Source organism: Trachemys scripta, chromosome 1 (assembly GCF_013100865.1).
Source record: "Trachemys scripta elegans isolate TJP31775 chromosome 1, CAS_Tse_1.0, whole genome shotgun sequence".
NCBI lineage: Eukaryota > Metazoa > Chordata > Testudines > Emydidae > Trachemys > Trachemys scripta.
Window position 1 is genome coordinate 251,891,235 of NC_048298.1, and position 24,488 is coordinate 251,915,722.

The window sequence follows — 24,488 nt, forward strand, 5'->3', positions numbered from 1 at the left end:
TTTCTATAGTAGTCAAGGGAATAAAAATTCAACATTCAGGTATTCAGTTTGGCAAGATATGTCATTTTACAGTCTTCTTTTCAAAGAAAATGTTGGTATTTGAAAATACAAAGTCTTACGTGGTCATGAGGACGCTCTTGTGTTATGCAGTGATGATGCACAATTATTGTGAAAGAACCTATCGTTCAGTTTATTATAACTGTATGGAGATTCCTGTTAAGCACCATGAAAAAGAAAAATTGAGAAAGGTTCCGACATCAGAAAACTAGTGCAGGACATACTGTACACAGACATTTTTAGCTTCAGCAAATGTAAACAGTTCTAAAATAAAAATAAAACTCAATATATGTAACATTTTAAGGAGTGTATACTTTTGTATATCTGTTGTTGTTTTTTCTCATAGCCATGAAGGAGCAGATTCTCCAGTCCACCTGGAAGATGTTATTGTGGTATTAAACAACTTCAAGAGCAAAATTCTCAAAGTCAAAGTATGTAAGCAGATAATTTTGTGTGTGCATCATTTCTTTAAACATATTAATAATGCTCAGGTGCCTTGGGCTATGTTTAATAGCAAGATAAAAGTCAGACTGTACTATTCAGATTTTTGATAACTAAATCCGCAGATGCGTGGATTCATGCCATCAATTAATTTGTTGCTTGTTTTTTGCATTGCCATAAAATATACCATATCATGGTACTTTTATGAAAGAGTAATTTTTTTCAATAGTATTTATAATAAAATTATACTATTCAGTCTAAGTCCCAAGTTGTCCCTTACACAGAAAAATCCTGTGTATGTGACTGGAAAGATTGAGTTTTCCCTTATGTAATTTCCTATGAATTCTTTCATCTCTGAAGGTGCAAGACTGGTCTCCCTGGTGAATGAAACAAGAGGGCTTAGCTCCCACAACCAATAGATCCCTTATAGTCAACTGGAAACCAGAGCCACCTGCACCAGCTCTGCCTCCCCTCCACCCCAATCCCCTTATCATTTCCAATATCTTTGCTCTGTTGGAGCTGCTACAGTATTTTTCCATCTCTGATGCTGGCTCTTTTAATTTTACTTTGCATTCCTCACAGGCATGCCTTTCAACTTCCATCATTTTGAAGGATATCACTCATTTTAGTCCCAGAATTACCTGCATTCCATAAAAATTTGGTGTCCCTTTGCTTCTGTAGTTGCAAATTACATCAGAAATAAAGAATAATGAAAGTGAAGTTATGTGAAGAGTTACCTATTGTAAAGGAGTAAGGAATCCCACCTTTCTGGCATTATTATTTTTTTAGTTTCTTCTTTTGGGTCTTCTTCATACAGTGTGTCCCAGTTTTGGACCTTCAGAGTGTGAGAAAGGTACAGAGCTACAGGGCAGAGGCAACAATACATGTTTCCTCTGAGTTTCCTCCCCAGTCCCATGGATGTAAGCTTCCAGGATCAGAGGGAAATGGGATAAAATGCCATACAGGCAGCTGACCCCACCCTGTACCATGCAGATACAAAGAGATTCACATGTTCAGCCTCCATACACAATCTGGGTCAAAATTAGGTAAATGATATAATTGGAAAGTTAGTGTCCCCTTATCTGTTGTAACCAAGTAATTTAAATAAGTAGAGTTGTATCAAACGTGGCAGATAGTATCTAATTTAAATTAGGCTGCAGTCTTGGCTATCATAAATCAGACCTAGGATATATCTTCAGAGAAACTTGCTGTGAAGAAACTAAAAAAACACAGGTTTTTACTGATTCAGTACTGACACAAAGCTAATAACATTAGCTTGACAATACAAAAAAAATCTAAATTAATTTGGGTAGAATTACATACATACAAACACTTTTAGTGTTTGAAAAACTTATGTGGGTTGCAGATATGTTATGCCTATAAGTTCAGAGAGTGAGGCCATCTAGCAAATTCAATTGAATGGCATGGCCAATCTTGGACTTTGGCACAAGAGAATAGAGGGGGTATAAGGAGCGTTGAGGAGCATACACTATGACAGGTACAAATCTGTCACAGTTTTCTCCTTCTCCAAAGCAGTGGGGAGACCAAGAGGGAGCTTGTGATTCACTGAATCACAATCTCCCCCATGGGCTGCTCTAAGGGCAGTGCAACAGCATATTTCCCCTAACTATGGTCTGTGTCACATACTGATAGCCTAGCTTTTATGAGCAAAGATGGAAAGGAGACGGCACTAGTTTTGTGTATTATTAGTTACTCTTTACATATACAAACACAGAGTGCTTAAGCCTGCTCTTTGATTTGAGGATGTGAATCCCCATATGATCTTGCATAATCAGTTGTTGCATAATCAGTTACTATTCCCTGGCATGCCTGGAGCAAATTTTATGAAGTACATGGAAAGGACGGGTCACATATCTAAGAAAGGTTTCAGAGGGGTAGCCATGTTAGTCTCTATCAGTAAAAACATTTGTAGTGCTAACAAGGCCAATTCAATCATAGTGGATGTGGCCCATTCCCAACAGTTGACAAGAAGGTGTGAGTATCAACAGAGAGGAAATTATTTTTTGTAGTGACCCAGCCACTCCCAGTCTTTATTCAGGCCTAATTTGATGGTGTCAAGTTTGCAAATTAATTTCAGTTCTGCAGTTTCTCGTTGAAACTGATGCATCTGATGAAGTGGGTTATAGCCCACAAAAGCTTATGCCCAAATAAATTTGTTAGTCTCTAAGGTGCCACAAGGACTCCTTGTTGTTATATCTAAGAAAGGAAGAGGACTGAATCAGAGAAATGTGTGTATATATATATAACATTGTAGAATATATGCTAGTATGGAAAAAAAGTTCAAGATCCAGGTGGACAGGACTGATTAAGTCTACACTGTGTACAAAATACTTACATTTGAATAGTATGAAATGATGTTGTTACAGTGTAATTTCAAACAGTTAAAACATTAACTTGCTGAATTAGAAAACTAGGACACGTGTTCATCTGGCCAAGAGGTCCATTTTACAGCTACTGTATTTACTAGCTAACCTCCCAAATTACATGAATGCTACTTTTTTTAATGACTAGGTACAAAAAAAACCTGATAAAATTGGTGAAGATCTCCTTAGTGTTGAGGTTACAGAAGAAAAAGGATCATGGGAATCCATTACAAGGTAACTGATGTTTGTTTCCACTTGGATCGTGCCAATACAGCATGATTATAATAATTATTAGTTTATTATTTTTAGTGTGGTAGCTCCCAAAATGTGACAGGGACTGTACAAACACGTAAGAAAAGACAGGCCATACCCCCAAAGAGTTTATAATTCAAATAGACAAGAGAGATGAGCATAGAAACAAATATTCTTGGTGATATTAGGTAAACATTTTGTTAGTTATTTTGTTTCCTTGTTCATCCCTTCATTCCCTTTTCCAGATGCTCCAGCCAGTTTGCTCCACCAATATGCATTCTACCACCTTATGGCATAGACTCAATCTTATTATGGGAATCGGGGTTAGGGAAAAGAAATTAAAAAATCAGCTGTTAATACGGTACTCGTATCAAATTGAATTCCTAAAGCAGACTATGATATGGCAATAATATGTCTGTTAGCAGACAAAATTTGTGAAAACTGAGTGTTTCTATATTTTTTTCATCCAGGTATATATTAAAGCTTGAATTTAAATAATTTGGATTTGTTTTACAGTTATATAGTGATTCATAGGCCAGAATGGACCAGTGTGATCATCTAGTCTAACCTCCTGTATAACTCAAGCCATAGAACTTCCCCCAAATAATTCCCAAAGCATATATTTAAGATATTTTAAAATACATTTTAGATGTTTTAGATACAATTGTGATTGTATTAATCTACTCTGAGGAATGTATTATTTTTCAATAATATTATCTATGCTTTTCTCAAATTGAAAGTGCAAAGTCCAAAAACAAGGATGTAAGTAATTCAGAATTCTTCTTTGAGTAATGTCTCTATGGGTGCTCCATTGCAGGTGCATATATTCCTCTTGTACCTTTTGATCAGAGATTTTTCGGTAGCAGTGCCCATTTGCCCCATGCATGTGCTCTAGCTATCCTCATGCCCGGTACCAAGAACTGCGCAGGTGAACCTCACCTGGTTTCTTCTCAACTGCTCGACAGCGTGAGGTGGAGCATCTAGCATGCCCATTTCAGCTTTGCTCTAGCTTAGCCTCAAGGTCTTAGTTCCAGTTCAGTTTATTTAATTCTTTCGATAATCGTACTTCTTTAGTTAATTGGAGGTTTTCTGATTTATATTCCCTTTCCCCATCAACCCCCCTTTCTGAAGGGTTTGCTTTGGGGGTTGTCATCAACCTGGCGTGCCAGAATACTCATGATTCAAACGCTGCCTGGGAATCTATACCAGTGAGCGACGGACATTCTTGGTGTATCCACTATCTGGGAAACACCCACATTCCAGCCAAATGCAAGATCTACTCTTCTTTTAAAAGCAGATTTTGAAAAAAAACAAGAGATTAAATTTAGGCTCCTCATGATGGAGCTTTCCCTCTGACCACCCTCAGATCGAGGCCCAAATACAGCCCACAGACACAGACCTGGAACATTGGCTTCCAAGTGAGCACAGTGCCCCTTCAACCTCCATACCTAGATCTTTGTGGGATAAGAACACAGAGGTACCAGTAGAGGTCCAATGGGGAGGGAGTGCTGGACCTCCTTATAGAGAGCCTAATTCAAAAAGGTTTGGTCACCATCAAGAATGACTGTTTTGGCGACTTCAGGTTCCAGGAAGCTCTCTCTGGTACCAGGAGCTCTCTGAAGATTTTGAGGTCCTCAAAGCACCCGTGATACCATGCAAACCTCAGTACTGAAGTTGTCTGTGGTACCCTCCAAGCATGACTGCTCCAGCAGAGACTCTAAACACTCTAGAAAATCTGTAACTTTCATCACCACCTCTGCAGACCCAGGCTGCAACATCGGTATTTCTGAGGGCATCATCCACAGTACCAGGACCATTGGCTGCACAAGATACTACTGTCAACATCCTCAGTACCGACACCAGTTAATCTGGAGCCTCATCCAGTCCTGGTGGAGATTTACCTGGTATCGCAGGAGCTTAGATTCTCCAAGGACTTGTCAGTGTCTGAGGTGCAATAGTTTCCTTTTTTTCAATGGTTATCAAACAATTGTTGATGATGAGCTCTGCAGGGTCTCAGAGACCTTACCTTTCTCTGATACCATCAGCACTATATGGACAACCATTCTTGCCTTCAGTGTCTGCTCCTTCTCTAGACTATGCTGAAGACTCTTCTTCGGATTCCTAGATTTCTGTGCAGGGATTCCCTACATACCACCATAGAGACATTTTTCTAGACATCTTACCTGAGAAAGAAGCCCCATGGGCAAGACAATCTTTAGCCCCTTCTCACTGGTATGAGCAGCACTGGAGTCCTCCCGCACTACCTTATGGTTCCCCACAATGGCTGTATTGTTACTGGTGGTAGCCTGTCATCAGCAAATGTCAAGGGCTCCTAGCTATTCCTTGAAGATCATCATAAAAGGCAGTCTCCTGCTCCATCTCTCCCTCCTCAAGAGCCCCAACCAGAAGAGAAGTCTTTTGAGGAGCAATAGATTAGCTTGTGGTGTCACCTCCTTGTCCACTTTAATCTCCACCAGATAAGGCTGTGATACTATCTCTGCCCTCTTACACTGATGATTTTAAACAGTTTCAGGAGCTGATGAAAGAGATTGCTGACTCGCTTCAGATCCCACTGAAGAAGATGCAAGTGTCTCAACTTAAGTTCTTGGACATCCTCCACAGTACACCCTCTGGTTCTGTAGCTTTACCAGTAAATGAGGCTCCACTGCATCATGCCAAAACTAGCTGGAGTCTGACACAAACAACTACAATGTATGCAAGCAAATACAAAGTACTATGTTCCAGAAAAAATTACAAGTTTTTATTTTCACACCCTCCTCCCAACTGTTTAGTTGTAGAGGCTGTTAGTAAGCATAGTAGGCAACACTAACAGCATACTAACTCATATCATATGATAAAGACCAGAAGCCCTTCAACCTTGCTGGATGTAAAAACTACTCTTCCATAACCCTCCAGTTTAGAATAGTGAATTATCAGCTCTGATGGCAAAGATGGCACACCAACTACAATAAACTCAACACTTTTATTAATCATCTTCCCCGGAACGTTAGGAATAGTTCCAGGCTGAGTTCATAACTGAGTCATCTCTTAGCAAGCACTTGGTTGTGAGCCTCTGTAGAGGTAGCTGACACTGAAGCTCTTTCCATCTCTGCTGCTGTCCTGCATCGAACGTCTTGGCTGAAGCAGTTGAAATTTTCTAGGAAGGTCCAAAATACCATAGAAGACCTTCTTTTGACAGACTGAAACTTTTCAGTGAGTCCACTGATTAATCCATGCACACTGTAAAGGATTTGAAGGCCACACTCAGGTCTGTCAGTATATACACACCTGCAAATAAAAAATTGAGTAGATCCCAACACAGAGATGCCATCTGTTCCAGTTCTCCGACATTCATAGACCGGCTGAACAACCTAAGAGACCGAGATATCAAAAGAAAAGGCCTGATAATGCAACCATTGCCATCACCCAGCCCCCCCCCCCCCCCCCCATCTCATCTAAATGTCAATTTTGATGGTGTGGTCAAAGGTCCAGAACATCCCCACTTTGGAAATCTTCAGCTATACCACACTACTCACCTCCCTCCCTTTGGAGACAGTGTCTTCCATTTTTGAGCTTCATGGGAACAAAGTACATATGACAAATGGGTTTTGAAGATTATAAAACCAAGCAACTCCATCCATTTCACCTCCATCCCCTAATCCCACTCCTGTCCCCATCCCTCCTCAGAGACTCTTCTCACAAACATTTACCTCTCTTCTAAGCATAGAGGCTGTAGAATCAGTTCCAGTCCAGCACAGAGGGGAAGGGATTTTATTCCAAGTATTTTCTGGTTCCAAAAAAGAATGGTGGATGAAGATCAGTTTTAGATCTCATACTTCAAAACACCTTCGTGAAATCAGATATTCAGGATCATAGCTATAATTCTATCATTAGATTCTGTGGATTGGTTTGCAATCCTCGATCTTCAGATCATGTATGGCTATCACTCCCTCTTAAGAGGTTTCTTAATTTCAAAGATGGCCAGCACCACTTCATGTATCAAATACTCTCTTTTGACCTCTCATCTGCCCCAGGAGTATTTTCCAAAGTCCTGGTAATAGTAGCCACTTACCTGGTTGGCAGGGAATAATCATCTTCCTCTATCTCAACAATTGGCTATTAAAGGGCTGGTTGTATATCAAAGTCCTCGCTGCAATACAGCCAGCCATGTCCTTATCTGCAGCTTAGAACTTCAGTTCAGTATCAAAAAGTCCATTTTGATTCCAGTTGAACAGATAGACTTCATAGGATCGTCTCTGGATACTGTAACGTGTAGAGCTTACCTCCCTGTGGACAGATTTACAACACTGACTAGCCTTATTGCCAAGATTCAAATAAGGCCCCAGACAACAGCAAGAAGTTGCCTCCAACTGCTGGGTCATATGGCAGCTTGTACTTTCATCTTTCATAACACAACACACCGGGCTGTATCTTTGCTGCTTCCAGAGTTGTCTCAGAATAGTATGTATCCTAAATAAACATAGTCTAGACAAGTTGGTATCTGTCCCTTGTCGAGTGATACACTCACATAGCTGGTGCAAAGACCTGTCCAGAGTGCATGAATGATTTCCTTTCACCTAACCTCCTCCTCCTATTATCACAACTTCAGATGCGTCACTTATGGGATGGGGAGCTCACCTTGGGGGATGCTTCATCCAAGGCAAATGGTTGCCTCAAGAGTCTCTCTTACACATCAGCCTCCTAGAATTAAGAGCAGTCAGGAACACCTGTATCCACTTTCTTCCCTTAACTGAGCAAAGTTATGCCAGATAACATAGCCTGCATGTTCTACGTAAATCATCATGGAGAAGCAAGATTCCTCTCTCTTTGTGCTGAAACAATAAAACTATGGAAGTAGTGTATTCTCTTAACCTCTCTGGCATGCAGAACATCATGGCAGGTGATCTGACCAAACATTTCTCCTAGGATTACAAATGGGAATTGGATCCTTGGATTCTCAAACAGATTTTCCTGGCTTTGTGGGTTTCTGAAAATGGATCTCTTTGCAACTACTGCCAACAGACAGTGCAAGAAATTCAGGTTGATGGGGCATCTGGATCATCAGTCCTTGGAAGACACCTTGCTCATTCTTGGATGAGGGACTTTCTCTGTGCACATTCTCTGATACTGTTAATTCTAATGGATGTTGAACGAAATAAGTCAAAGCTAGAGTCATTCTAGTTGCATCAACTTGTCCAAGGCAAGTCTGGTACCCTTACCTGATTCACCTCACTTCATTTGCAGTGTTGCAGCATTGACCATTTCCCACCCACTGTCTCAGGATTCCAGTTGAACATTATCTGGACTTGGCCATCCTCCAACACAGAGCTTGGGTTTTCAGTGGTTCTCAGGGGTAGAGGTTTCCTGTGTGACAGAGATACAAGAGATCCTACTAAACCACAGAAAGATGTCTATACGAAATACTTATCTTCAAAGCTGGAAGACATTTCACAACTGGTGTACTCTTCCCTCTTTGCTGTTGTTGATTGCTTGTTGGATTTAAAGAAATCAGATCTTTACATGAGTTCAGTCAGAGTTTTTATTTGACAGCTATTACAGCCTTTCATTCCCCTGTGCTAGGATTCTCAGTCTTTGTTCATCTCATGTTGAGCCACTAGTTAAGTCTTCTCTGCTGCACTTATCTATGAAAACTGCATTCTCAGTGGCCATCTTTTCTGCTTGTGTAGTCAGGAAACTAGGATCATTAATAGGTGAGTTCCCCTCACCCGTTTGCAGTTCTCTTCAGAAATAAGGTATCATTATTCCCATGTCCCAAGTTTTTACCTAAAATATTCTCTGATTTCCACATTAACCATGTTATCCACCTTCCTGTGTTTTTCCCCCCAATGCGACACCAATATTAGAAGGGCATTAGCCTTCTATTTGGACTGTTTAGAAAGTCTTCTGGACTCTTTATCTCAGTTGTGACCAGATTTAAAGGATCCATGATCTCTACACAAAGACTTTCAAAGTGGATTTCTGGCTTGTTACCAGGCTGCTAATGTTCAGCCTCCTTGAATAGCTCATTCTACAAAATCCCAAACTAACTCCCTGGCACTATTAAAAAAAATGTGCCAACTGCTGAAATTTGCAAAGCGGCAACCTGGATATCAATGCATTTTTTTCAAACACTGCATTCTGGTATGTGCCTCTAAATCAAAAGCTGCTGTTGCCATGACAGTCCTTCTGTACTGGCTCCAGCTCCAAAGCCTCTCCTCTTTTTGCTATTGCTTTGGAGTCACCTCAAGTGGAAAACCCATAGGGACACTGTGACACTCTGTACCTCGGGGGAACACTCTGCACCCCCATGTTCATCCTTATAATATGATTGTGTATCCAATGCAAAGTTTGTCATGTCGGGTGTCTTCGGAAGGGTTATGATGCACTGAGCATTGTTATTATAGTAACATTATAGGTTGTAATTTCATGTATATATAGTTATGAGGCTGAAAATGTGTCCTCGTGGCTTAAAACAAGCCCAGGCAAAAACTCTCCAGGAGCAGAAGCCCAGGCAAAACTCTAGAGGAGCAGAGGGGCAGTTCACACCTCATCAGGGCATGTATGGGACAAACCTAGCCCAGCCTCACAGGAGCAAAGGACACTGGCCTAGGCAGCAACAAAGGATCTGTTGGACTCTCACCCCCCTTCCCTTGCATCTGACGAAGTGGGCATTCACCCACGAAAGCTTATGCTCCAATACATCTGTTAGTCTTAAAGGTGCCAAAGGACTCTCTGTTGCTTTTTACAGATCCAGACTAACACGGGCTGCCCCTCTGATACTTGCCCCCTTCCCTTGGTCAGTTTGGGACTACGATGAGGTAATGCTCACCTCTGAAGTGGGGGCGGGGGCAAAGCCAAGAGGGAAGAAAGGACATGATAAAAGGGAGAGACGTTTGCCATGCTAGACTTAATGATAAGTGGTTTTTAAAACCAGTTTTATCAACCAAAGGGTTCTTCTCATCCCGAAGGACCAGCCACATACCCAGGTCAATATATAACTCAGATCTTACATAATCATGCTTTTGCCAATCTTTTAGTATCTAATATCTAAAGATTTATTTGTAAGAGAAAAGAAAGAGGAGAGAGTTAACATGGTCAAAGGAATCAAGTATGTACAACAATTGTAGAGTTCTTGTGTCAGGTTTGAAGCAGTGATGACATAAACTGCTGACTTATAATGTCTCTGGTAACATCCAAAAGATTGTAAGGTCCTCAGTGCATTGGTTGTAATGCTCCTGTTAGTTAAAGTCCATAGTCCAGAGATCAGAGCAGGAAAGAGGCAAAATGGAGATGTTTCGAGGGCCTTTTATAGCTTCTCCCATGTGGAGGGAAACTCATTGTCCCAAGCAAAGTCCCCAGCACAGTTTGTGGAAAAGTACAGGCACAAGATGGAGTCCAGCGTCAGATGAGCTTGTCACATGCCCTTGCATGCTTCATAGTGTCATAGCTGGGCCCAGAACCCATTATTCTGGCTAAAACGTCCACAGGAATGTCCATCAGGTGGGGATAAGCTTCTTCCAGGGCTCATTGTGTTCATTGGTGGGCCGTCAACTTGAATAGTCCATTCACAATGTGCTGGCTAGATCAGATGTAAACTACCTTTGTGGGTGTTACCCAGGAGCAAACACATATGAAACATAGATATATAGTCAATATTCACAACTTCCGACACAAAAATGATACATGCATACAAATAGGATAATCAATCATAATTTTTCCATTGACACCTTACATGACATACTTCATATAAGATTTGTTGCAATTGTATAACAGTGGTTGCAACAATTATTTACATGGTTATATTTGATTTATATAACATCACAGGGGGCTCAGAAGGAATTTCCATGTAATAGCTACTGTCAGCTGCTCCAGCCTGGGGTGGAGTTGGGAACTGGAAATGAGGAGTCCTTCTGTTGTGTTAATTGGGTTAAGTTCCTCCCAGCAGAAATCTGAGAGGGAAATTATCATGGGTATTTCCCCTGCTATATTCCTTAGATGAAAGCTCATTGTGGATCTACATTCTAAATAATTTTTTCCATAACTGTTTTTTTTTTCCTTTTTAGTTCTATTTAGACATTTTCATCTAGACTGCACAAATTGGAGACGGTGCAGAAAAGAGCCACAAAAATTATTCAAATGCTGGAGAAAATGCCTTTTAATGAGAGATTTAGAGTTCAACCTGCTTAGCTTATCAAAAAAAAAGATTGAAAGATGATTTGATTATAGTGTATAAGTATTTTCATACAGAGAAAATACTAGGTACAAAAGAGCTCTTTAATCTAATGAAAAAAGGTATAACAAAAACCAATAGCTGGAAGCTGAAGCCAGACAAATTCATATTTGAAATTTTTGACAGAGTGATTAACCCCTGGAACAAACTACTAAGGGAAGTGGTGGATTCTCCATCTCTTTGTGTCTTCAAATCAAAACTAGATGCCTTTCTGGAAGATATGTTTTAGTCAGACATAAGTTATTACACTTATTATGTAGGCAACTGAGTGAAATGTAACTGCCTGTAATATGTAGGAGGTCAGACTCAATCTGTTGGTCCCTTCTGGTCTTAAACTCTGTGAATCTTTGAACCTTAATTTTACCCTTTTGTTAGCATCTCTTATAATACTAATTATATGATCATAGCCTATACTTTCTACAGGACATCCCCACTCCTGTCTTCATCATTCAGAATGCAAGTATATGGTGCATAGTGGATATGGTAGTGTAGAGACTAAGACGGTGGTCCTGTAGATTTGTATCTTATCCTTGGCAATGTTCTGTTTGCAATTTTCACTTGTAATTTGACAATACATACAAATTTGAAAAGCTTTAACGGAGAGCACATTTGAACTTCCAGGAGACTGGATGAATGATGGTTAGTGAATGCGGCTGTGGTACACTCACTGAACAATGATTATAAAAACAAATATTACTCATTCACACTCACTCTGTCTCATTCACTGTGCAGTGAATATAAAATTCACTGGGCCTTTTGGAAAAATAGAATGTGGTCATGTAATTTTAAAGACTGTATTGTGATGCATATGCAAAAGATGGGGGCAGAGTTGAGTTTGTATAGAAACTGTTACTTACGATTCTGTCAATATATAACCCTGCTATTAATGTAGTTTTTTGGGTGGCTTTTATAGTCTTTGTCCTTCTCCCTAGTTACAGAGCCTATAACAGATATTTATTTTTAAGTTTTTCAGATCTTCAAACAGAAGAAAAAGAGAAGAAAAATGGTGTTCTAAATATTTTTTCGGTTGCTTCAGGCCATTTATATGAACGCTTTTTAAGGTAATTTAAGCAAAAAGGAAAACTTAGGAATTTAATGGGAATATTCTAAAAGTTCATCAACAAGTTAAAGTTTTTAGGAAGTATGGCTATTCTTTTTAAGAAAACAGTAAGAATAATAACATGGCATAGAAAAAATGTACACAGGAAGGATCAAATTTATTTTTGGTTCAACTATTGAATTATACTAGAGATCTAATTGATCCAATGTATGTGTGTTCAAGAATATTATATCTTTCTCTTTTAAAGAAAATCCTTTTTTAATGCCGTGCATCAATGTATGTGATAAATATGAACACCAAAAGGCCAAAATCAGCCTTAGTGTATGCAAAGTAACTCCACAACTTCATTGGAGTCACATCTGTTTAGATAGTGGCTGAATTTGCCCCAAAATCTACATACTATCATGTGATGGCCCATTCCCTATATATACTAATACTACTGTATCCACAGGTTAATGATCTGATAAATCATAATTGTTTTAAGGGAATCATTATATTGTTTTGTGTCAGACTGCTTAGTCTGCTTTTGTTCACAGATTTTTTGAAACAATTGACCAAGATTAACATAAGAACAGCCATTCTGGGTCAGACCAAAGGTCCATCAAGCCCAGTATCCTGTCCTCTGGCAGTGGCCAATGGCAGGTGCCCCAAAGGGAATGAACAGACAGGTTATCATCAAGTGATCCATCCCCTGTCACCCAATCCCAGCTTCTGGCAAACAGAGGCTAGAGACATCATTCCTGCCCATCCTGGCTAATAGCCATTGATGGACCTATCTTCCATGTATCTATCTAGCTCCCTTTTGAACCCCATTATAGTATTGGCCTTCACAACACCCTCTGGTAAGGAGTTCCAGAGGTTGACAGTGTGTTGTGTGAAAAAATACTTTCTTGTTTGTTTTAAACCTGCTACCTCTTAATTTCATTTGGTGGCCCCTTGTTCTTGTATTATGAGAAGGAGTAAATAACACTTCCTTATTTACTTTCTCTAAACCACTCATCAGGGTTGGCTTTAGGCCGATTCTCCCGAATCGGGCCCCGCGCCTAAGAGAGCCCCGCTCCCTAAAGAAAAGCGCCTAACTTAGGCACCTTTTTAATTTTTACTCACCCGGCAGCGCTCCAGGTCTTCGGCGGCATTTCAGTGGCGGGTCCTTCACTCACTCTGGATCTTCGGTGGCATTTCGGCCGCAGGTCTGACCGTGCCACGGAAGACCCGGAGCGAAGACCCGGAGTGCTACCGGGTGAGTCATCCCTGCCGAGGCCCCGTCGAAACTATTTGAATCGGGCCCCGAACTTCTTAAAGCAGGCCCTGCCACTCATAATTTTATAGACCTCTATCATATCCCCCCTCTATCATATCCCCACTCTTTTCCAAGCTGAAAAGTCCCAGTCTTCTTATTCTCTCCTCATACGGAAGCTGTTCTATTCCCCTAATCATTTTTGTTGCCCTTTTCTGAACCTTTTCCAATTCCAATATATCTTTTTTGAGATGGGGCGACCACATCTGCATGCAGTATTCAAGGTGTGGGCGTACCATGGATTTATATAGAGGCAATATGGTATATTCTGTCTTATATATCCCTTTCTTGATGATTCCCAACATTCTGTTTGCTTTTTTGACTGCCACTGCACATTTAGTGGATAATTTCAGAGAACTATCCACAATGACTCCAAGATCTCTTTCTTGAGTGGTAACAACTAATTTAGACCCCATCATTGTATATGTATAGTTAGGATTATGTTTTCCAGTGTGCATTACTTTGCATTTATCAACATTAAATTACATCTGCCATATTGTTGCCCAGTCACCCAGTTTTGTGAGATCCTTTTGTAGCTCGTCACAGTCTGCCTGGGACTTAACTATCTTGAGTAGTTTTGTATTATCTGCAAATTTTGCCACCTCACTGTTTACCCATTTTTCCAGATCGTTTATGAATATGTTAAATAGGGCCCAGTACAGATCTCTGGGGGACACCATTATTTACCTTTCTCCATTATTGCCATTGTCTATGCTGTATCCTCTCTCTGAGTGCATCCCTACAGAATGGAATTCTGTAATTCTCCCACTCTTAGGGCTAGTCGACACTAGAAGCAATACAGCAGCGTAGCTGCACCAATGCAGCTGCACTGCTGTAGTGTGTCTGATGGTGAAAATGCTCATGCTGAGAGCTCTCCAGTCAGCATAATAAAGCCAACTCCACAAGAGGCAGTAGCTATGTCAGCAGGAGAAGCTCTCCTGCCAACATAGCTTTATCCACACCTGCAGTTAAGTTGGTGTAACTTCCGTTGTTTAAGAGGGTGGCTTATTCACATCCTGGAGCAACATAAGTTATACTGATGTAAGTGGTGTGCACAAGCCCTCAGACTAGTCCCAGGGCTGCAGTACTTTGTGGATCAACTGTTCTTACCTAGCAGATCTGACTGAGCTTGGACACCTGCAGTTCTTCCCTCCCAAAATCTGTAACCAGTGAACTACAATGATTCAAAACAGCTTTCTTAAAATAAAAGTATTTCTTTTGCAGGAGGGACAAAGCATTTAGAGAAAACCGTTTATACCCATGTCTTTCTTACCAAGAGGCATACCATCCTCTGATACTAACCTAGGCAGGACCAATTTCTTCAGACTCCTCTGGCAGGCTGTCATGTACCTCAGTCTTGTTTCCCCAAGCAACGCTTCTGTCTCTCTTGAGAATATTGCTTTTAAACCTGCCACCGTTCTTTTGATTTCCTGCTTTGCTAGGCCTTTTTCTGCCCTGGCACTGTCCCTTACACTGTCAATGTTTGGTGAAGAGTGACTTATCTTGAGCCATTCTGTCTCCTTCCTGCTTATTTTTTCTTACAGTCCCTATTAAACTAAACCAATACAGTCGTACAGTAAACATCCCAATAACCAAGTTAACATACAGTATTTGAATTATTACAGAGCAGCTCCATTTCAGTCACATATGTATGTACCTTAGGGTAGAACCTGTTAGTAAACCCATGTTTATTTAAACACTGTTCCTTCTAATGTGGTTTAAATACAGTTTGGCTAGTGTGGTATTAGACAGCTAGTACTTAGCTGTCTAAAAGCGGTCTAGAAAAATCTATGCCAGTATGCAGTTTATGATCATGGAAGTCAAACCTTGCTTAAACTGTGTTAGCAAGAATCATAAATAGAATCAGGTTTGCTACAAGTTTTTATTTCTAATATATAATGGGTCTTAAAACTATAAAATCCCTTTTGATGTTATGGTTGAAATGTGATTTCCTGAATATATTTATTTATTTATTATAGACTTTTCGTTCCACAGAATTATGATGCTTTCCGTTCTGCGTCATACCAAGACACCTGTTAAATTTTGGTTTCTGAAAAATTATCTTTCTCCTACATTTAAGGTAAGTGTCATGTCCGTCTTTCATTGTGCTTGCATTGTTAATAAGAGTATGTGATAGACCCAGACCAGTTGGGTACAGCAGAATAGCAGAAGGCAGATATACTGCCCACTGGATTAACAGTTTACTGTTCCCTGACTGATCAGAGCAGGGCAGCTCCAGGCTAATGAGAACACCTGACTCCAATTAACCTGCAAAGAGTCAGGTGAGGCCATTAAGCTAATGTGACCACCTGACTCTAATTAAGGCCCCACTGATACTATAAAAAGAGCTCACTCCAGTCAGGCAGAGGAGAGCCAAGGGAGAGGAAGTGCGGCTGAAGGGCTGGTTAATGAAGACACCCTCAAATTATTGATAAGGGAGCCCTAAGGTAAGGGTGAAGAAGGGAGAAGCAGGAGAGCTGTGGGGAAGTGGCCCAGGGAAATGTAGCAACTCTGGCAATGAAGGGTTGGCTGCCAACAGCTGCTACCATTAGGGTCCCTGGGCGGGAACCTGGAGTAGAGGGTGGGCCCGGGTTCCCCCCCAACCCACCACTACAGGAACACCTCTTGGGAGGGGAAGTCAGGCCCCTGTCAGGACAGGAGGCTAAACTGTTCTAAAACAAACCCCTAGGGACAACAGAGACTGTGGGAATTCTCTCACCAACCTCCTTGCTGACTTATGATGAAAAGGGCTCAGTAGACTGTAACCCTGGCCCTAGAGAGAGAAGGGCTATGTGGCGGGTCACAGTGAGCCACTGAGGCTAGCATATACCGCCTAAAAGCGCAGGATCCACCGGGACAAGGTCAGAGCTCTGCCACAAGTAGTAAAATGAATAGCAATGCATTGTTGCTTTTACTGACTATCATATGTTTTATAATTAGAATGGATTTTAAAAATCACGAAAATAATTACATTATGGAAACCTTAATATCAAAGTTTTTAAGCAGCCATTATATAAGATCTTTTTTTTCTTCCGAAACCAAGGTAGAATGGGTATATTTTAAAAGTTTCTTGGATTCTTACAGATTATATCAGTTTAAGAAAAATACATATAGTTGGGAATACCACTAGAATTATGGAAATTGTCAGAGCAGCTGAAACACGTTAAGTGCATCAACTGTCATTGTAGTTAATTTCATTTTGCATCAGACTCCATGTATAAAACATTTTCGGGCATAATTGTGGTGTTAATAAGTATGTCCTGACTCTAAAAGATAAAAAAAAAATCAGTTGGGGGCATTAAAAAAAGGGAATGTAATGCAGGGGAGGGGGAGAATATATATAAGATAGAGACAACATTATAAGAATGGTTATAATTAAAAGAGCATTGTCTGTTGGTTAACTTATAGAAATGGGACTTAGGAGTTATGGGTTTGGGTATCAACAATGCCAGCTTTGCTGTGTGACCTATCACAAGTCACTTAACCTCTGTGCATACTGCAATGCATAAAGTTTTTCTTTTTTTTTTCTTTTTCCATTTCTAGGAGATTATTCCTCACATGGCCAAAGAATATGGATTCCAGTATGAACTAGTACAGTATAAGTGGCCCCGCTGGCTTCATCAACAGACTGAAAAGCAAAGAATTATCTGGGGTTACAAAATTCTTTTTCTGGATGTTCTTTTTCCACTGGCTGTGTACAAAATAATATTTGTTGACGCCGACCAGGTAAGAAACAATTTTAGAAAAATACATCTGAAAGCAGGGTTTTGCATTGGTTCATGTCAACCCTTACCATCACTGTAGATATTCTGTCTCAGATATTGATCTCATCAGGTCTCAATATCTGGATTGGCCATCACTAAGCATTACTGAAGGTGCTGCATGATGTGGTGTCCAAAATTCAGTATGCAGCCCTTTTTACTCATTAATGAAGTAATACCTTCACACCATAGACTTGGAGCCATTGTGCTGTCTCAAATGGATGTGATGCTGAAGTTTTGATCAAGTGGTCATTAAAAATCCCAGGATACTTTTTGTAAGTGTCTTGGTGCTGAATAGATACTGTTTGTAAAGCATCTTCAGAACCTTTCTGAAAGGTAAGGATATTATATGGGCTAGATTTGCAAAGGTGACTAATGATTTGGGTGCCATAATTTTTGGGTGGCGAAACTGACATACCTAACAGGTCCTGATTTTCAGAATGGAGGTGCTTGTCACTTTTTGGAAATCATGCCTCTTTGAGGTGTGTCAGCTTGGGCATCCAAAAATGTTGGTCTATAAATCGAAGATGATGCTTTTTACTTATTATTTCTTTTAGGTATTAAATATGATCAGGCTTGGCAGAATTCAATTTTTATAATTTTGACATCTATATATTTTTGTTTTAACTTTTTGCCTATTTGTGCAAAATTATGGGTTTTAAGCATTTTTTAATTTTTGTTGATTTAAAGTTTTGAAGTTGCAGGAAATTAATAGGGTGTATCAGACAATTATTTAATGATAGTAGACACTGATTCAAAAAGTTAAATTTTTTACAACTGTTAAACACATTGTCAATATCACAGGTCAAAATATATAAAGTAAATATCTTTAAATCAAACTCTTAAGTTCTCAAGTAGCATTTTTCTTATTTTTCCTATCTGTAAGTTTCAATTATTATCGATGGAAATATGTTCTCATTAGTTTGTATGTGTATGGTGAAATTGATGTTTACTGACATTTGCCAATAAAAATCTAATCCTTCCAAGCCCAAATATGATCAACTGAAGCTGTACATAATATCCTGTCCCAGGCTGACTGGCCCTTTAAGAAGGGTAGGGTTCAGCCTGTGATCGCTCATCTCCTCCAACCGCCTCCAGCTGATCCTGATTGACTAGGGATCAGGTGGTTGGGGTCAGTTATCAGACCCAACTTGGAAGCAGGCCACAGAGGTGTGCTGCAGAGGCTGACCCTACCGCAATAATAAAGAAAAAGTATGCATTTTGCCCAAGCAATAACTAGATAAACATGTTCTAACAGACTGTTAGACTAACAGACTAGACTCATTTCTGTCAAAAATCTGTGGGAGTACAGTTGGCATTTGGACTATATATAAGGGGGCAAAACAACATTAAACTACAAAAAAGAAGTGTTTCCTGTTTTTCTCTTGTTTAGATTGTGAGAAGTGACCTCAAAGAACTTAGAGATATAGATCTAAATGGAGCTCCCTATGGATATGTCCCCTTTTGTGACAGTCGCACAGAAATGGATGGGTACCGTTTCTGGAAATCAGGGTATTGGGCATCACATCTTGGAAGAAGGAAATACCACATAAGGTCGGAACATTAATTTATATTTTTGGACTATTTGTAGAAATGTTGAAAATTTTGGTCTTTTGTCAGTAAGGCATTCAATAACAATCAAATAGTGTAAGATATCCGGAGAGAGACAGAAATAAAGCATAAAATTCATGCAAGGTGTATTGATTTAAATCATGATTTAAATCACTTAAGTGGAAAGCTTTGATTTAAATAATCAATTTTAATCAACTTTTTCATTTGTACTTCAGTTATTTTCTAAAGAAAGGTGCATTGTCATTGGTCGATATAACCATTAAAACATTTTGATTTACAGCTAAATAGAACCTTTACACTACATTTGGTACATCTTTTGCTACTTAGGATGGTATGCATTTATTTAAGCAATTATATAGCTTAATACTTTCAGATTCTTATTAACTGTACATTTTTAGTATGTTAGAAAATGGTGAATGATATATCAAAACATGTTACATATATACAACTAAATAATTTATTAAACAGAGGGATTCACTGTAGTCAGTAAATTAAACTGATTATTTCAGGTTATCCTGGGAAAAATTTCAACAATCCCTAACTGAAAGTGAGTGAAGCTTAAGTTCCTTCTTGCCTGAATCTCTTGAAAATGAGACAACAGTCTCCTAAGTTACTTAGACTGTCCTTCAGACTTTTCAAACTAGTGGCTCTCATCCCCTCCATCCTCATTTTTATTCATAGACTGGAAGAGAGAGACCAGTTTTCCTGCTTTTTCAAATCCCAATCGATTTCTCAGCTTTGAATGAATTTGTCCAAATGAAGAAAATATGTTTTGTGTCTGCGGAATAGGCTGCTGCTGTCAAAAGCTGATTAAGCACTTCAGCAAACTCTGGTTTCCGGTGCTTAGCTAGTGACTTCACCAGTTCAGTATCAGAGGGGTAGCTGTGTTAGTCTGGATCTGTAGAAAGCAACAAAGAGTTCTATGGCACCTTATAGACTAACAGATGTATTGGAGCACAAGTCTGCCGCATCTTACGCACAATTTCAGCTTTATGCGGTCGGCAAAAACAAAACAAAAAAGAAAACTAACAATTTTAATACTGTACTTGTAGTTCGGGCGATTCCACCCGCCATTCAACTCAATGTAATTTTGACTATACGCGGTTTTCGCTTTACGCGCTAACCGCGGAACGGAACCCCCGCGTTAGATGAGACAGACCTGTACATGACTTATTGTGACATTTATAAAGCTTAACCTCAAAAGTTAGTTTTCCCCCTGATTCTCTCTCTATACAGAAAAACAGCCTTTAACTCAAAGTTTTTGATAGAGGCTTATGGATTCAGTATGTTTATTTTTATTTAAATGTTAAGAGATTATAATTTTTAGGCTTAACATTTTTGTATTAAATTCAGATTTCATTTTAAACAGGTTTATTTTTAAGAAAAACTTATAATTTAAATAACACATGAAAAAAATCTGATTAATAAAAAATCTGATTTTTTTTAATTGATTTTTTTTTATCCACCCTAAATCCATGTGGTAGATTGATTAGCGCATGTTGAGTTCACTTCTTGTGTTGGGCTTCAACTAGTTACTTAAAATAACATTCCTTTATTGTATACACAGTATTTGCCTCCTTGTTATCAAGTTTTTTCCTGTTTCTAGTAGGTATGTCAAAATATGCAAAACTTAATGAATTTTTGTTTTTGTAGTGCCTTATATGTTGTGGATCTTAAGAAGTTCAGAAAGATTGCTGCAGGAGACAGACTTCGGGGCCAATACCAGGCTCTCAGTCAAGATCCAAACAGTCTATCAAACTTAGATCAGGTATGCAAGAGTTTAATGTCTGCCTGAAGATAAATGACATTTTTTCTTTTCTTTAAAATATTCTTCCTGTTTTTCTCTAATGTTTTCACTATTTGTGGTTTGCATGTAGATTTAATTACTTCTTACTATTATAGGAGGAGCTCTCCATAGAAGGTTTTGCAAATGCGCTTCTGTGTTGCTGTCACATTACAACATTTTTAAGTTGTGATCTGGTTACTAAAGTATAGCTAGAATTGCCAGGGGTAGGTATTTTTATTATATTTATTATCACATAAATTATGTACATTTTTAGGAAAATGAAATGTCAGGTTATAGCTCTCCTACTATCTACTGTGTGTAAATCTTCTCTTTGGCAGTCTATGCAATGGAATCCAACCTACCATCTGTCAGTACAAACAGACCAAAATACAAGGAGAGTTCTAACGGTTGATTTTGTTGTTGTTGTTGTTAGTCAGTCAGTTTTTTAGTGCAAAAAATTCCAATTCTTATTGTTGGTGCACACTGCAGCAGTCATGGGATTGTGTGACGGGTGGACTAGGCCCAGATGCCCTCTCAGGGAGGCCTCAGGCCACACCTGTCCCAGGAGAGGAACAAGTCCTCGAAGCAGTCTAGAGAGCCTGCGCAGGAAGCAGCCAATCAGGGGGAGGCTAAAAAGTTCTAACCAATCAGAGAAACTGCAGGGAGCAGCCAATCAGGGCCTCAGAGGGCCATATAAAAAAGAGCTGCAGAGACAGTCGGCTCCTTGCTGGAGCCAGAGGAGTCCAGTTGGTGCTTCCGGCTGGCCAGAGGGAACTGCAGCACTATGGACAGATCGGTGTTGGCAGGGACCAGGAGAGCAAAAAGGAGCTTCTGGTTTGCTGCTGGGACTGAATACAAGACTTCAGCCCTACAGCCCTGCTGAAGGCTGGCGCCTCGGGGAAGTGGCCCAGGGAACTGAAATCTTTTTAGATAAAGGGACATGGCTGCTATTCTGAGGGTCCCTGGGCTGGGACCTGGAGTAGTCGGCAGGCCCGGGTCCCACCCATAGGTCACTGGGGAAATGGCCTACAATTGGAGAGAATAAACCCCCAGAAAGGGGATTTGAACTACTTAGTGACCCAGCTGGAAACCCAAGGCCGGAACTGTTTAAAGACTGCAGACACACCTGGCCACAAGGGGCGCAGTGGACAAAGTTTGAGGAAAACTGACTTAGAGGAAGGATCCAAAGAAGAGGACCTTGGTCTCCCACTACCAAGAGCCAGCTCCTCTAACGCCTGGATCTCCCACTAAGTCTACAGTGTCAGAGGCTTCAACCTGTCGACTCGGTACCATGGAGGTGAAGGACTCTTTTTCTGGTACCAATGGGGCTGTGAGATCCCAGAGCACTTAGGAGAAGCATGACTCCAGCAGGCTACACTACCATCTGTGAAGGACACGGGGGCCCAAGACATACACTCTTCTAGCATGGCATCATCTACATCAGGCTTACCAATGGTGCTTTCTCACTCAGCTCCATCACTAATGGCAAAATTGCAGCACAAGGCACCTTAGGCCCTGGCACCTACGTGCTCTATATCAATGGTACTGTCAACCTCAACTGCTACATTGATACCAACAGACTCAGTACAGCAGGAATTTTGCTACTCTAGGGCCTTGTCAGTGTTAGATGAGCCAGAGTCCCCACTGTTTATGGGTACCAAACAACCAAACTCCAGTCTCTGGATTTACCATTGCTTCCTGGAGCCACAGGATTCTCTGCCCTTTTCTACTGCCTCCCCTCATTGGAGGACATTGAGGAGAATGAAGGAGACATTCAATCAGTCTCCAACTTATCAGTGGGGGGTTCCCCTCTACATTACAGGAACCCATATTTTGGCAAGAACCCACATCAGGGAGGGTGGAATCAGTCCTGTACCACCTCCACTCCTATATGAGGCCCTTCCCCCCCGCCCCAAGTGGCCATACTGGTATCCTTGGGCAGCATAACGGCAGCAATTTCCCAGACCTTTGGCTTTATTGCGCCAGAAGAGTAGGGTTGCACAGTCTCCTTCCACCAAACCCCCAACACAAGGATACCTTTGAAAAACAGGAGGCTAGGGCGGACAAAGAGGCCACCCCTCAAACTCCTGTTTTGTACTCATCTCCAGATGAGGCAGTCACACCACTACCACCATCGATGGCTGATGATTTTCATCAATTCCAGCACCTTGTGAAAAGGGTGGCTGACACCCTCTTTAGAAATTAAAGACTCACAACACAAGCTTCTGGACATTCTGCAATTGGCAACACCCACCCAAGTTGTGCTCCCATTAATTTCTGGATCCATCAAAGACTGTGGCAAACTCCTGCCACCATCCCACCAACTTATAAACAGATGGATAAGAAATATTATGTTCCTTCCAGGGACTCAGAATTTTTGTTTTTCCCATCACCCACCTAATTTCCTGGTGGTGGATACTGTAAACAAGTCTGGATAAACAACATTTCTCCAGGTCTGCCCCTTACAATAAGGACCAGAAGAGGTAGGATCTTTTTGGCCGAAAGGCGTACTCATCCACAACCCTCCAATTTTGGATGACAAACTGTCAGGCATTCATGGCCAGGTAGGACTTAATAAATTACAACAAGTTTGCAACCTTTATTGAACATCTTCCACAGGAGCATAGAGAGCACTTCCAGGGCATCAGTAAGGAGAGTCAGTTATTAGCCAGAACTTCTCTCCAAACATCTTTAAATGCCCTGAACGCTGCCGCTAGATCCATCTCCACAATGGTTGTCATGCACAGAACGTTATGTCTCCAGCTGTTAGGGTTCTCAAAAGAGGTTCAGAATACTATCGAGGACCTCCCATTTGATGGTCAGAAGCTCTTCTCTGGGACTGTGGATGAGTCCTCACACTTTCTGAAGGACTCAAGGGCCATGTTGATGTCTCTGGGTATACACACAACAACAAACAAAAGGAGATTTAGCAGGTCTCAAACTGCTTGGAGATCATGCCTGACCCAGTTCTCTGGATTTCACAGAACCACTGAATCCTCTAGAAAGAGGCAAAAATTCCAGAGGAAAAGAGCTTCTCACCCTCCTTCAGCAAGTACCCAGTCATCATCAAAACAACAGTTTTGATGGGTTGGTTGAGGGCTCAACTCCTCTGTCACCTCTAGTTTGCAAGCTGCAACATTGTGCCCATCTTTGCACTTCTGGAGACCTCCTTTCCCGTTTTCAGAAGGTCTGGCAGCATTTTACAATAGACAAGTGGGCCATGGAGGTTATAACATTGGGCTACACCATCCACTTTACGTCCCTTCATCCCTCCCACCCCCATTTCCCAATTCCTCTTCAGGGATCCATCTCATGAGACTGAACTGAGTCAAGAGGTACACTTTTCTCCTTTGTTTAGGAACAGTAAAATTGGTCCCATCCCCTCACCGGGGGAAAGGGTTTTATTCAAGGTATTTTCTCGTGCCACAAAGGAGAGACGATGAAGACTGTGTTCTTAGATCTAAGACAACTGAACAAATTTCTAAAGTCTCATAAGTACAGGATGGTGACTCCGGCAGCTATAATCCCTTCAGTAGAGACAGGAGATTAGTTTCTGGCCTTCAACCTACAGGATGCCTATTTCTATATAGAGACTTCCTTTCAGTCTCTCTTTGGCTGCAGTGATGTTCTCAAAGGTTCTATCAGTAG

The 24,488-nt window shown here is 40.6% G+C and overlaps 1 protein-coding gene across 1 annotated transcript in view; it reads left to right on the forward strand.

Moving 5' to 3' along the window:
• Positions 1–24,488, forward strand: part of UGGT2 (UDP-glucose glycoprotein glucosyltransferase 2) — a 272,650-nt gene that overhangs the window by 225,231 nt on the left and 22,931 nt on the right. The window contains exons 30-36 of the mRNA XM_034758248.1: positions 404–488; positions 3,031–3,116; positions 12,330–12,425; positions 15,717–15,801; positions 17,265–17,447; positions 18,876–19,036; positions 20,708–20,822. Coding sequence (XP_034614139.1) covers positions 404–488; positions 3,031–3,116; positions 12,330–12,425; positions 15,717–15,801; positions 17,265–17,447; positions 18,876–19,036; positions 20,708–20,822 — 811 coding nt within the window. The remainder of the gene's footprint in view (positions 1–403; positions 489–3,030; positions 3,117–12,329; positions 12,426–15,716; positions 15,802–17,264; positions 17,448–18,875; positions 19,037–20,707; positions 20,823–24,488) is intronic.